Source organism: Mustela nigripes, chromosome 9 (assembly GCF_022355385.1).
Source record: "Mustela nigripes isolate SB6536 chromosome 9, MUSNIG.SB6536, whole genome shotgun sequence".
Classification (NCBI taxonomy): Eukaryota; Metazoa; Chordata; class Mammalia; order Carnivora; family Mustelidae; genus Mustela; species Mustela nigripes.
The window spans coordinates 88,099,174-88,111,870 of NC_081565.1; the positions used below are offsets into that span (position 1 = coordinate 88,099,174).

Here is a 12,697-nt window from a genome sequence, read left to right on the forward strand (position 1 = left end):
GATGGACGGATGACGGACGGGTGACGGACGGATGATGGACGGATGATGGACGGACGGGTGACGGACGGGTGACGGACGGGTGATGGACGGACGGATGACGGACGGGTGACGGATGGATGACGGACGGATGACGGACGGACGGATGACGGACGGGTGGCGGACGGACGCATGGGTGGATGGGCGGCTGCATGTGAGCCTGCAGGAGGCAGGGGCTCTGTGCTGTGTGGCTCTTGCTTTGCCCTGTAGCCTCAGGGATCCTCGACACCCTCCCACGTCCACTGCTGGGTCATGACTGCTGTTTCCTAGGCCACAAAGAGTGTCCTGAGTGTGCCCAACAAGGAGGCAATCAGCTCGCAGAATGACATGGAGAGGCTAGAAATCCGAGAGCAAACTAAGAGCAAGTCAGAAGCCAAGTGGAAGTACAAGGTGAGGCTGTGTGTGTGCAGGTGTGTGCAGGTGTGTGGACCTGCCCTCTGGGGGGCTGTGTTCTTTGAGAAGGGGGTGTGGGGGGGTGTGCATGGGCTTGGTGGTATGAGTGGAGGCGTGTTTCCTCCTGGCCCCAGGGCGGGCAGTGAAGGTGTGGGTGTAAGTGTGGCTTCTGTGGGGCCATCGTCCGTAGGGTTGGGTGCCTTCTGGCCAAAGGGGCCAAGTGCATCACTGTCTGAGCTCATGGATAGCCCACCTTGAACTCACACTCCCTGGAGCCGAACCGTGCAGGGGCTGCAGAGAAGGGGGTTTCCAGGATGATGCGGTCAGAGGGAGGAGGCTGGCCTGTCCCAGCGCCTCTGCCTACTGGTTGCCTGTGTGAGGCTCAAGGACGGTCCCGGGTTTGCTTTTCAGAACAGCAAACCTGACTCCCTACTGAAGATGGAGGAAGAGCAGAGGCTGGAGAAGTGCCCTCTGTCAGGGGGCAAGGACCCCAAGTTCTCATTCTCCTTCAACAAGAGACTGCTGGGGTATGTGCGTCCTCATGCACACGTGCCCCTCGCCCGTCACACGTGCACCCCCCCCCCCACACACACATGCCCTCACGGAGGGCTTCCCAGGTGAGGCTCACCTCCTGAGCAGGCAGACCCCTTCCCTGCCTCCCGGGCTGATAGCTCCGATGGGTGGGGGTGGGGGTGGCGCAGAGGGGAAGGACGTGACTCGACGGCTATTAGCTCAGTTGCTGTCGTGGGCTGGGTAGGGCGGGTCAGGGTCCCGGCCTTGGGCCCAGAGAGCAGTGTGAACCCGCTCTTCTCAAGTGTACCTAAAATTATGGCTGAGATGGGGGCTATGGAGGAAAAATCTCTGGGGCCTTTGGGGCCTGAGAAGTCAGGAGGGCTTCCTGGAGGTGTGTGGCCAGCGGCTGGTCCTCTGAGGCCCAGGATGGAGTGCGGGGGAGCACTGAGTGACTCACTCGTGCCCCCCCCAGCTCCAAGGCCCTCAAGCCGCAGCCCAGCCCAGGCGTGTTTGGGGCCGTGCAGAGCTTCAAGGAGGACAAGCCCCCGCCGGTGCGGGACGAGTACGAGTACGTGTCGGACGACGGGGAGCTCAAGATCGACGAGTTTCCCATCAGGAGGAAGAGGAGCGCCCCCAGGAGGGATCTGTCTTGTGAGTGCGGGAGTGAGGGTGGGGACTGAGGGTGGGGAGCGGCCGTCCTCCCGGGGCCTCTGCCAGATGCATGTCTGCTGTGTTTCAGTCTTGCTGGATGGGAAGGAGCCACTGCCCACGCCCGCCTCAAAGCCAAAGCTGGACTCGGCACTCTACAAGGTAAGGACGTGGGTGCTGGGCCCCAGGAGGCCAAGCCAGGGCTCCTTCCCTTTCTCGGGCGGTCCTGCCATGCAGTGGGACGGGCCTCACGGCTTGGCGTGGGGACTGCAAACGGGGTCATCTTCTGCCTTGTCTCAGGCGTTTTCATGGGGAGGGTGGCCTGGGTTCTGGCCATGGGCCCCACAGATGAGTGATGAAGACGGAGCACATGGAAGTCTGTGGGTCTCAGTGAGTGGCCACCCCGCCCTCAAAGATAACGAATGGGGAGATGTGGGGCCAGGCCTTGCTCTGTGCTGTGGGAGCTGAAGTCAGGCCACCTCCAACCCAGGACATGGAGGCTGCTTCCAAGGAGGCCAGGGTCCCCACAGAGCCAGCAGCCAGGGTCTGACTGGGGTCCCCGAGCACGGGCGTGAGCTCCCATCTGCTTCCTGCCCAGCCACACGGCTCCTCTCGCACCTGTGGTCAGAACTGGGGCTCATGGGGCCACAGGGCAGGGCGTGAAGATCGCTCTGCCCTTTGGGGAGGCCGGCAGTCCCAGCAGAAAGCCCTGGCTCCAGCCCTGCCCGCAGTGCGCATTCCAAGGGCCAGCTCTTCACAGACTCGGAGGAACGTCTTTTTATGGCCAAAGGGAACCAGTAGCTCTCCCCCAAACTGCCTCTGACCTGTGGCTTCATCCCCGCAGCAGAGTGACGACTCCTCTGACGAGGGCTTGCTGCACATCGACACGGACACCAAGCCCGCCCGCCACGCCAAAGGGAAGAAGGAGGGCGCGGGCTCGGCGGCGGGCATCCTGGACCTGCTGCAGGCCAGCGAGGAGGTCGGCGCGCTGGAGTACAACCCCAACAGGTGTGCAGAGGGCCCCGGCCTTCTGCAAGGTGGGGCGTGGTGGTTGTGGCAGTGGGCGTGAGGGGGCAACCTGGGCCCCCTCCGGAGTCAGGGCGGCCAGAGCAGGACTCTGCCCCAGCAGGGGTGGTGCCGGACCGCCAGGGCGATGAGTGGGGGCTGGTTCCGCTGGCCCCCAGGGTCTGTGGAGCTCCTGGATGTGTAGATGGGGGGAGCCTGAGAGACGTGTGTAGGGGCTGCCCTCCCTGGGAGTCAGTGGAGGAGCAGGGCTGGGCTCTGGTCAAGGGCACTTGGGGTCTCTGGGACCCGACGCGGCAGAGACCTCACCCACAGGGAGGGAGACGGTCGCTTCCGAGCTTGGGGACAGAAGAGCTGAGAGGTGGGGCTGGATCTGCTGGGTTCCCAGGTGACCACACCCAAGCCAGATGGCCCCGAGCCACGGGTGCGTCCAGGGAGCCCCCTCACTGCAGCCGGGGAGGCCTGGGTGGCAGGGTCCCTCCGGCCCAGTCCTGCCCAGCCCAGGCCCCTGATGGGAGAGAAATGGATGGATCCCTCCACGCGTTGTTGGATGAAGGGCCTCTGCTCGTTTCTGTGGTGATGGTCCCGGTTGAAGACTCTCCATCCAGTTAAACTTGGTTTTTAAGCTTTGTGGTCGGGTTTTTTTACAGGGGATTTTCACAAGTACCGCAGACATAACTGAGGGATCAGGGCGTCCCCAACAGGGGACCTCTACTGCCCTGCTCGTCCTTAGGACAGCAGCAACTCTCACATAGGACAGCTGGGTCAAGGGCACGCTGCCAGGAGGCGGCCCAGGCAGGGCCAGAATCCCCTGTCTGCCTGATGACAGACCCCGGGGGTGGGGACTCCAGAAGGTCCCCCGTGCTGGGCGGTGACGTCCAGCAGGGGTGACCTGCCTGAGGAAGGTGGGGCTCTCACGGCCTGAGCAGTGCTCAGCCCTCTCAATCTGCCTCCAAACCTGGGTCTGGAATCGAGGTCCCAGAGCTGCACAAGCTGGCGAGGAGGCCACACCGCTGGCCAGCGTCAGACACACTGGAGCCCAGGGAAGCGGATTAGGCCGTGTTGGGAAGGGCTTCTGGCCTTCTTTCGGGAATGTCTGTGGTGTGCGCCGGGCTGGGTTCCCAGACAGCCAGAGACACCTTCTCCCTGGGGGCAGCAGGGGGGCTGGGGGTGTTGGCAGCCCTCCTGGTGGCCCTCTGAGTGTGCACTCCCGCTCAGTGCCCAGGGGTTCCTGTCCATGTGCAGACATGGGCCCCTCTCGGGCAGATGTGCTATGTCAGGACTTTGGCCTGAGGCCCCTGTGCTGGGGGCAGTCGACCTGTGACCCCCTTTCCAGGAGCGGCCCTGTGGCATGGGCTCAGCCCCAGAGAGGAGGGTGGCCAGCGTGTAGGTGTGCTGCTCACTGCTTTGCAGACATGCACATGTGCCCTCACACCCGCCCGCGTGTGTGCACACGTGCCTGCCAGGCCCACCCCTGCTGCCTGCCGCGGGCAGTTCCTCTCTCCAGTCTCCCGTTTGGAGAGCAGGTCAGTTTTTGATGGTCCGTTTGCTCTGTTTTAAGTTTTCACTGTTGTGAAAAAAACAGCTGAAAAAAAAATGGAGGGAAATATGTTAATTTCTTGTGGATGGTTTGTGGAGTGTTTACTGCGGGGGGGTGAGGGGAGAGGATTTTGGTATGATAATTGGAAGATTAAGAGATTATTTTCCATGTGTGTTACTTTGACTTTGCCCCTTGATTCACCGGCCCATGTGGGTAGACCGGCGGCCCATGCCACGTGCGGCCCTGGGCTCCACTGGCCTCCTCTCGGGGGTGGCGGAGCTGGGCTGGGACCACGCCGGCACCGGGGGGTCACTCGCGGTGGGTGTCCTGGCCCCCTGCCCTCCCGTCCCTGTGGGAAACCTGGTGTCTTCCCAGCCTTGGTGGGGCCACATCCACGCCCGAGAGCTGAGCGTCGTGGGTGCTGGGCCAGCTGGGGGCTCCTGCTGTTTCCGTGCAGGTTGGCAGTCTGGTGCAGCAATGAGACGCTGTGTGTTCCTGGTCGGACCTGGACAGCCCTTTGGCTGCGCAGCTTGGACGGGGCAGGCAGCATCACGGGGGTGGAGCAGAGGGGCCAGGAGCTCCCGACTCCACAGGGGGTCTGCCCAGACTGATTTTCCCACTCTTCTGGCTTTCGAACTGCAGTCCTATTTGGTTCCAGTAGAAACCAGAACACTGTGGTCCAGTGTGTCTGGGATGGGGCCTGGGGAGGTGGTATTTGTGGAGGGCTGCCTGTGGGAGAAGGCCAGAGTCCTTGGCCTGGACCCCAGGTATGACCGGCAGGACCGCTTCTGTCCCAGCTTGCTTCACGGGGCCCCCAGGACCTGGGGGGATGGTTTGTGTTTGTGCTCCCTGGGGGCCAACTCAGTCTCCCCAGCCCCAGGCTTGGGAAGCTCTCATTTCTGAGTGGGGACACATGCCCCTTTCATTTTAACGGTCTTACTAAACATGCATCTAGCACTTGGTGGTGGGGGTTGGGGTGGTGTGGTGTGAGAGCCGATGAGATGTACATGTTGCAGAACCCCCTCAGAAGGGTGTGTGTGCACTGACACTTCGGGTATTGCTTTGGGGTCACAGTAGCCCTGCAAGTTGGTTGATCCCCTGGGGGGGGCACATGGGGCAGGCAGGGTGAGGGCGGTGCTGGAGGTCAGACATAGGATGGGGCCCTGCAGTTGCTCCTTGGGCCTTTTGGGTCTGTGATGGGGAGGAGGCCTAAGCCGGCCTATGGGTCCCTCACCCCATATCTGGCTCCTGCTCTTGTCTCCTGGGGGTCCAGGGAGTGGAAGGAGGGTCTGCTTAGGAGTGCCCGATGCATGGTTTGACTGGGGGCCCCGCAGACCAGAATGGGCTGTCCTATTCCCAGTGGCCCACAGGCTGGGGTGATAGGCAAGGACAAGAGCCAGAAACAGCCCCCGAGGGGAGCTGCCTGCTGGGCCAGGGCCACTGGGAGCTTCCTGGGCTGAGCTGAGGAGGTCCCCCGAGGAGGCCCAGAAGGATCCCAAGGGAGGGTTTGCTGGGCTGAGAAGGAGAGTGAAGCTTCTGGAGGAGCCCGGGCCTGGGCTTGGAGATCTCTCTCCGTCTAGCCATATCCAGGACCCTGCTGTGCACGGGGGTGGCGAGGGGGCCTGCCTCTCCTTCCCAGAGCCTAGGCCAGCAGAGAGTACGGGGCCAGGTGGTGGCACAGCCTCACTGGGTCCTGGGGCCTGCCTCTCCTTCCCAGAGCCCAGGCCAGCAGAGAGTACGGGGCCAGGTGGTGGCACAGCCTCACTGGGTCCTGGAGGGAGGGGAGCTGGTATAACTGGAAGGAGGGGGCGTGGGGGTGGGCAAAGGGGCAGGGCAGAGCACTGGGGGCAGTGGGTGCTGGGGTCAGGTCAGCACAAGGTGGCATTGGGAAAGGATCTGAGCTGTTGTGTGGCCATCAGGTAAAGAGCAGGTGGGAGAGAGAAGTTGTGATCAGAGACAGGAATGGACGTCCCCCCTCTCTCTGCCCCCTCCTCTCTCTTACGCCTCCTTATGTCCCTTATGTGCCCTTCTCTGTCCCTGTAGAGAGTGGGGGCAGAGAGCTGGCCTTTTTTAAGTGGGGGTCATCAGCTACCACTATGTTGTACCCCAAGCTCTCTTCTGACCACTTGGTGGGAGGGTGCTGTGGGCCTGGATGGAGTGCTGTGGGCTATGGGGTGTGGGCTGTGAGCTGAGTGCTGTGGGCCGTGGACTGAGTGCTGTGGGTCGTGGGTTTGTCGGCAGAGTATGTGTGCCGTGGACTGAGAGCCATGAGCTGTGGGCTGTGGGCTGAGTGCCTTAGGCTACATGGGGTGAATACCGGGGCTCTGGGCTGAGTGCTACGGGCTATGGGCTGTGGGCTAAGTGGCATGGGTTGTGGGCTGTAGGCTGAGTGCTATGGGGCACAGGCTGTGGGCTCAATGCCATGGGCCGTGGCCTGAGTGCCATGGGCTGTAGGCTGAATGCCGTGGGCCATGGGCCATGGGCCGAGTGCCGTGGGCCGTGGGCCGAGTGCCGTGGGCCGTGGGCTGAGTGCCTGTCTCTCTGTGCCTCCAGCCAGCCCCCAGCCTCCCCCAGCACGCAGGAAGCCATTCAGGGAATGCTGTCCATGGCCAACCTTCAGGCCTCTGACTCCTGCCTGCAGACCACGTGGGGCGCCGGCCAGGCCAAGGGCAGCTCACTGGTGGCCCACGGTGCCCGGAAGAACGGGGGTGGCGGCAAGAGTGCGGGCAAGCGGCTGCTGAAGCGGGCAGCCAAGAACAGCGTGGACCTGGACGATTATGAAGAGGAGCAGGACCACCTAGACGCCTGCTTCAAGGACTCGGACTACGGTGAGCCCTGTGGGGGGTGTGGGCGGGCTCTGGCCTGCCCCCTGGGGCCTCTCCGCAGTGCCGCTGGGGCTCGTCCTTGTGCCGACCCCTGGCCCTTCTTTAGGACATGGAGAAGTCGGCCTGAGGAAGCATGTAACTCGGTGGAGGGCGTGCCGTAGTCACCGCCCAGAAGGACATCCGCCCCGGCCCCAGCCCCGGGTCTCCCTGTCCGCGTGCATCGGGTCCTGGGTGCAGGCCGTCCTTCACGGGCTCTTCACGGCCCCACACGTGCCCATGTCCGCTGCCGGTAGACGCCTGGTGGCTTCCTCCTCTTGGTCACTGTGATCACTGCTGCTGTGAATGCGGGTGCAGGGGTCATTGTGTGCCCATGGCCGTGGTGTCCCCGGGCAGGGACCTGGGAGGGGGCGTGCTGGGTTGAGGGTCCATTCCCATGTTGCCTTCTGAGGACCAGCCCAGCCATCCCCCACGTGACCATATACTCACAGACACGTTGAGACCCCATCTGCTCTGCGTGTCTCTGTGTGGATAACAACATTGAGGCCCAGAGTGGCCCACATCTGAGGGGGGCAGAGCAGGGATCCTGAGGGGCATGACCCCTCACGCCCTACCCCAGTCCTCCGGGCCCTGTACATGCAGGACTCAGGAATGCGCACCTGCCTGCGTGCTTGGCCTGCCCCTCAGGGATGTGTAGGGTGCCCCCGGGCCAGCGATATACTGGCCCCGGTGGTGCAGGGTCTGCCTTTGGTGTGGTCCTGATGCCCTGCGCTCACACTCCTGCCCCTGGAGCGCCCTCCTAAGGAGAGGCTGGCCCGGCCGCAGCTGGTGGACAGACAGCAGGGAGCCCCTTTTCTAGCCTCCTGTGGGGAGTGGGCAGGCCCTGGGTGCGAGGACACAGCTGTAGTGGAGGCACCTGGGAGTCGCCCAGGGCTCCTGGATGGGGCTCCGCCATCGCAGACTCGCTCCGATAGACTTGGGATGTTTTCTTCTCTGACAGCTGCAGAGAAGGAAGCAGTGGACACTGCAGCCAGGCTGGGGCGGGACCTGTGGGGGCTGCCAGGGCCTCTTGTCTGACCAATCCCTGCCCTCCCTGGGGCTGCCTGTGCCCGTGCGTGTGGCCGCCTGAAGCCCCCATCCCCCAGTGGCACTGCCGGCTCAGGCCTTTCTCCCCCCGCCCCCTAGTTTACCCCTCCCTGGAGTCTGACGAGGACAGTCCGGTCTTCAAGTCCCGGTCCAAGCGGAGGAAAGGCTCTGACGATGCTCCCTACAGTCCCACAGGTAGTGCTGTGGGCAACGCATCCCCTGCCCATCCCTCTGGCTTGAGAACTGTGGGCCCCCCTGGCTCTGTGAGGGGTGCTGGTGGGGCTGGCTGCCTGCGGGAGCCTGACCGGGGCTCTGAGGAGGCCAGTCCTTCAGCTGGTTCGTCCCGTCTTTGCACCTGGCTGGGTCATGGCAGCCAGTGGGGTGGAGGTCTGGTCCACTGTCTGTGTGACCCCTGCCTGCTCTCCTGTCTTGCTGGCATGGGGGCCCTTCCCACTGGGGCTCATGTTGACCCTCCCCATGACTCAGGGACAGACTGGGGCAGGGTCGAGGAGGCTGGGAGGTGTTTCAGGGGATGGGTGGCCGCTCCAGGCAGGGTGGTGTTCTCTCCCACAGCGAGGGTTGGCCCGTCGGTGCCAAGGCAGGACAGGCCTGTGCGTGAGGGCACCAGAGTAGCCTCCATCGAGACCGGGCTGGCAGCTGCCGCCGCCAAGCTGTCCCAACAGGTGAGGAGGGGCCCTGCCTGGGCTCAGGCTCCCCAGATGCCTCTGCACCTTCCTGGCCCTATGGCCAGCCTGCCCAGGCTGGGAGCTATCAGAGGGTTGGGGACGTCTGAGTACTGCTGAGCCCTGGCAGTGTGCAGCTGGGGAGGTGGGAGCTGGCAGTGGGTCCCCCGGCAGCTCTGAGTCTGTTGGGGGGCGGTTATGAGGGGGGTGAGGGGGCAGAGGACACGTCCCCTCGTACAGGGGGCATGCTGGTCTGCACACAGGCCCCGGCGCTTCTCTGGGGTTTGCGGTGAGTGGGCGTGGGCCTATCCCTTTTTGCTGCTGGGGACCAGCTCTTTGGTGTCTGAAGTTGGCTCCTATGCTTCCTTCAAAGGAGGAGCAGAAGAGTAGGAAGAAAAAGAACACCAAAAGGAAGCCGGCTCCCAACACCCCCTCCCCCTCGGCCTCGGCCTCCACCACGTCGGCCTCCACCACGTCGGCCTCCACCACGTCGGCCTCCACCACGTCGGCCTCCACCACCCCGGCCTCCACCAGCACGGCCAGCAGCCAGGCCTCACAGGAGGGCAGCTCGCCCGAGCCCCCGCCCGAGGCGCACAGCAGCAGCCTGGCGGATCACGAGTACACCGCAGCCGGAGCCTTCTCAGGGGCCCAGGCTGGCCGTGCCTCCCAGCCCATGGCCCCTGGGGTCTTCCTCACACAGAGGCGGCCCTCTGCGTCATCCCCCAACAACACCGCTGCCAAAGGTACCGTGCCCGCGCGCCCTGAGCAACCCTGCTCTCGGTCAGCACTGCGGGGACCACGGGCCTGCTCTGTGTCACCATGGCCCTGTGTCTGTAGCCACGTGCTTGGCTAGTGTGGGGAAGAAACAGTCCCTCTCAAGACCAAAAGCTACGGTCCCTCATGGGGCAGAGGCTGGGCTGGTGGCCTCAACGCTGGAGCCTGGCTTAGCTGTTTGCTGAGGGTTCTCTGGGCGGGGCGTGAGGGGATCCAGGGTCCCCTACATGATTTGGCAGTGGGACTGCCTACTAGGTTCTCACTCTCCCCAGGCCCCTGATCTGCCCGTATCCTGGCCGTAAGACCCAGCTGGCCATGGACACGAGGAGCGTGGCTCCTGCTGCCAGGTGGAAGGACGGGCCTCACTCTGGAGTGATGCTGTCCCTTGTCCCTGTCAGTGCAGCCTCAGGCAGGGCACTCTGCTGGCCGCTGATGGTTCTGCAGGGACTGGAGTGGCTGGGGCTCAGGTCTCGGAGGTCCATCTTCCGGAGACAACGGGGGTCTAGTAGGGCTCCTCTGGTCTCTTGCTCACCTGGCATTTCCCCATCTCCTTCCCTGGCTGCAGGAAAACGTACAAAGAAGGGCATGGCCACCGCCAAGCAGAGGCTCGGGAAAATTTTGAAAATTCATCGGAACGGAAAACTGCTCCTTTAAAGTTTGGAAAGCCAGGATCCTTCCGCTCCGCTCAGGACCCCCGGAGCCCCGCTAGAACATCAGCCCCCAGGAGGGTGGCCGCGCTGCCTCACCCCGGGGAGGGCCTGGCCCCCTCCCGGCCACCACTCCCCCCATACGAGCATCTGTTGCTTCAGCAGGCGGAGCTCACCGATGTGGACAGACATCCTTTCTCAAGTTGCTTAGAGTGACCAGTTCCCGAAACTCAGCCCTGCCCGTTTGAGGACCATTCCAGTTTCAGGAGAGCCTCCGGGCACCCCTGAGTATGGGTGTGATCGCAGGGCTTCTGCAGCTCTGCTGGGAGCACGAGTCCTTTGAGGAAGGAGGAGTGAGCCAAAGCTCACCAGGCCCAGAGTCTGAGCTGGCCACAGGCTGGTAGCCTCCAGAGGCTTAAAAAAGGCAAAGAACACTAGAGAGGAAGAGGAGGAGAAAGTGGGGTCTTATGTGCCCCCCTACTCTTCCCGAGTGATTCTCAGACAGTCCAGAGAGCGTGCGGCCCGGCCAGGAGAGGGGCCTCTGTGCTCCCCGGCCGGTGGCCGGCGGGCCGGATGGTGGGTGTCGTGCCCCGAATGGCCAGGGCCTTTCTTGGGATGCTGGGGCCGGCAGCAGGGTCAGTGTGTTAGTGGGTGGGGGCGCTGTGATGGGGTCCCCCTGGAAGGGTCAGGCCCAGCCACGACGTGGGGCCTAGGGGCCCAGGCTAAGCCATGAGGGTGGGCCCCCGCTGCCCCACTGGCTACACTCCGAGAAGCACTTCTCATTCGAGACACCCCGCCTGGCGGGGCGGATGGCGGCGGGGCAGCCCGAGGACACGGGGCCCGGCACGTCTGTCTGTCATCTGTCCGTGTTTGGTGTCGAGTCCCTGGGTGGACCCTGGACCGAATGTCCGCCCGTCGACACAGAGGGGCTGGAGTTGTTTCTCAGGCAATCCTGTATTTTAATTTTAGATCTATCTCCTGAAGCATATTTTTCATAGAATGTAGCGTGTAAATAGCTTTTTCAATAACTTCTTTTTTATAAGAGTAAAAGTATCTTTAGGAATTTCTTTCTAGAGAGTCCGTCATTAACATTTATACGAGTTTTTTGCCGAGTATGATGAACACTTGGTTTTTGCCTTCCTTCTTTCTGTTTACTGTTCCTGTTGGTGTTACTTTTTTCTTTTAGGAACTAAGGTATTGCCTGAAAAACAAGTGGGTGTGTGTGGAGCCTTCTGTCTGTCTTTGCAGCAGCAGCCGTGCACGAGACCCGCTCCAGACGCGACGGGAGAGGGCTCTTCGACTCGGACACCAGCTCTTTCTTTCCTTCTCGTTGGCGAAGGGGGTGGGGATGCAGTTATTTTACTTAGCACCTTGTGAAGTGTTTCTGTGTTTTGTGATGCTGTAATTTATTAATGTTTGTAGCTTTTTATATTTGTACATTTCTTATGAGCTTTGTTTATACGCCTGTCCCCGGGGGCCGTGTCCGCGAGGCCTGGCCCCAAGGCTGGCTGGCAAGCTCGCCGGGCGCTGGCTGCGCTCACTGTGCCGTCCTGGCGTCCGCGAGGCTTCCTTTCCTGTCCTTGTTGAACATTTATATACTCTAACCCGGCCATCCAGCTGTTCTCTTTTATTTTTAAAAATTTATTATTATTATTATTTGGCAACATGTACATTTCTAACAAAGTTTACCGTGGCTATTAAAGTGTTTTATTTCCCAATTCATATTACTCTTGTATCGAGTCCCTAAGGTCTAAGGCAGCTTAGATCAAAGTTTTAAAAGAGTAAAAATATTTCAGGTTTTGTACAGAACCCTGTCTGTGTCATTCCTGCTCATCGGCCAGCGGCGGCTCCCGTGGTGGGGGTGGCGAGAGGGAGCCCCAGGGACTGGGGCACAGGCCCAGACTGGAGATGCGGGGGCCAGCCATCCCCTCGGAAAGCGTGCTCTGCCCTGCACCCCAAAGCTGCAGCTCCTGGCACCAGCCTGCAGGAGCCGCCAGAAGAGCCCATGGGGACAGGCAGCCTTTAGAGGCCTGGCATCTATCCATCGGGAGCCTCCAGAGGCACAGCTGAGAGGGGTGGGGGGCGGGGCAGAATTCATTATGTACCATGTGTTACGAAGTACAGAACTGTAGCACCTGGTGCCCTCCTCGCCCCTTCTGTCTGAGCTTTGGTTCCCTCCATCCTGCTGGGTGTCCAGGCAGACATCCTCTATCCCACACCGTGGCTGAGCACCTCCAGGACCTCAAGGGAGCTCAGGATGGGTCAGGGTTGGGCTCCAGGCACCCATCCTCCTGCCTGGAAGGGGCTACCCCTCTGTTGGACATCTTGGACATCTCTGGGCCCTTGGATATGGCATTCTCAAGTACCTGAACCCGCAGTTCCCTCTGCTGGATCCCACACGAAGTGGTGGCCTCCACACATTCCCCGCCTGGCCGCTCATCCTGCTTGCAGCTGCCTCATCCCGGCCCATTTGTGCGGCTACTGGGACTGGACTTTCAAAGGTTGTCTGGGATCTGAGGCCCAGGGCCCAGG

General features: G+C 62.1%; 1 protein-coding gene across 1 annotated transcript in view; it reads left to right on the forward strand.

The window, feature by feature from the left end:
- PHF2 (PHD finger protein 2) overlaps positions 1-11,974 on the forward strand; it is a 37,387-nt gene extending 25,413 nt beyond the window's left edge. Inside the window, exons 13-22 of the mRNA XM_059410151.1 lie at positions 307-426; positions 841-956; positions 1,415-1,593; positions 1,682-1,752; positions 2,435-2,598; positions 6,707-6,981; positions 8,161-8,256; positions 8,635-8,744; positions 9,118-9,487; positions 10,084-11,974. Of these exons, the coding sequence (XP_059266134.1) occupies positions 307-426; positions 841-956; positions 1,415-1,593; positions 1,682-1,752; positions 2,435-2,598; positions 6,707-6,981; positions 8,161-8,256; positions 8,635-8,744; positions 9,118-9,487; positions 10,084-10,172 (1,590 nt within the window). The 3' untranslated portion in view covers positions 10,173-11,974. The remainder of the gene's footprint in view (positions 1-306; positions 427-840; positions 957-1,414; positions 1,594-1,681; positions 1,753-2,434; positions 2,599-6,706; positions 6,982-8,160; positions 8,257-8,634; positions 8,745-9,117; positions 9,488-10,083) is intronic.
- The last annotated feature ends 723 nt before the right edge of the window (positions 11,975-12,697 follow it).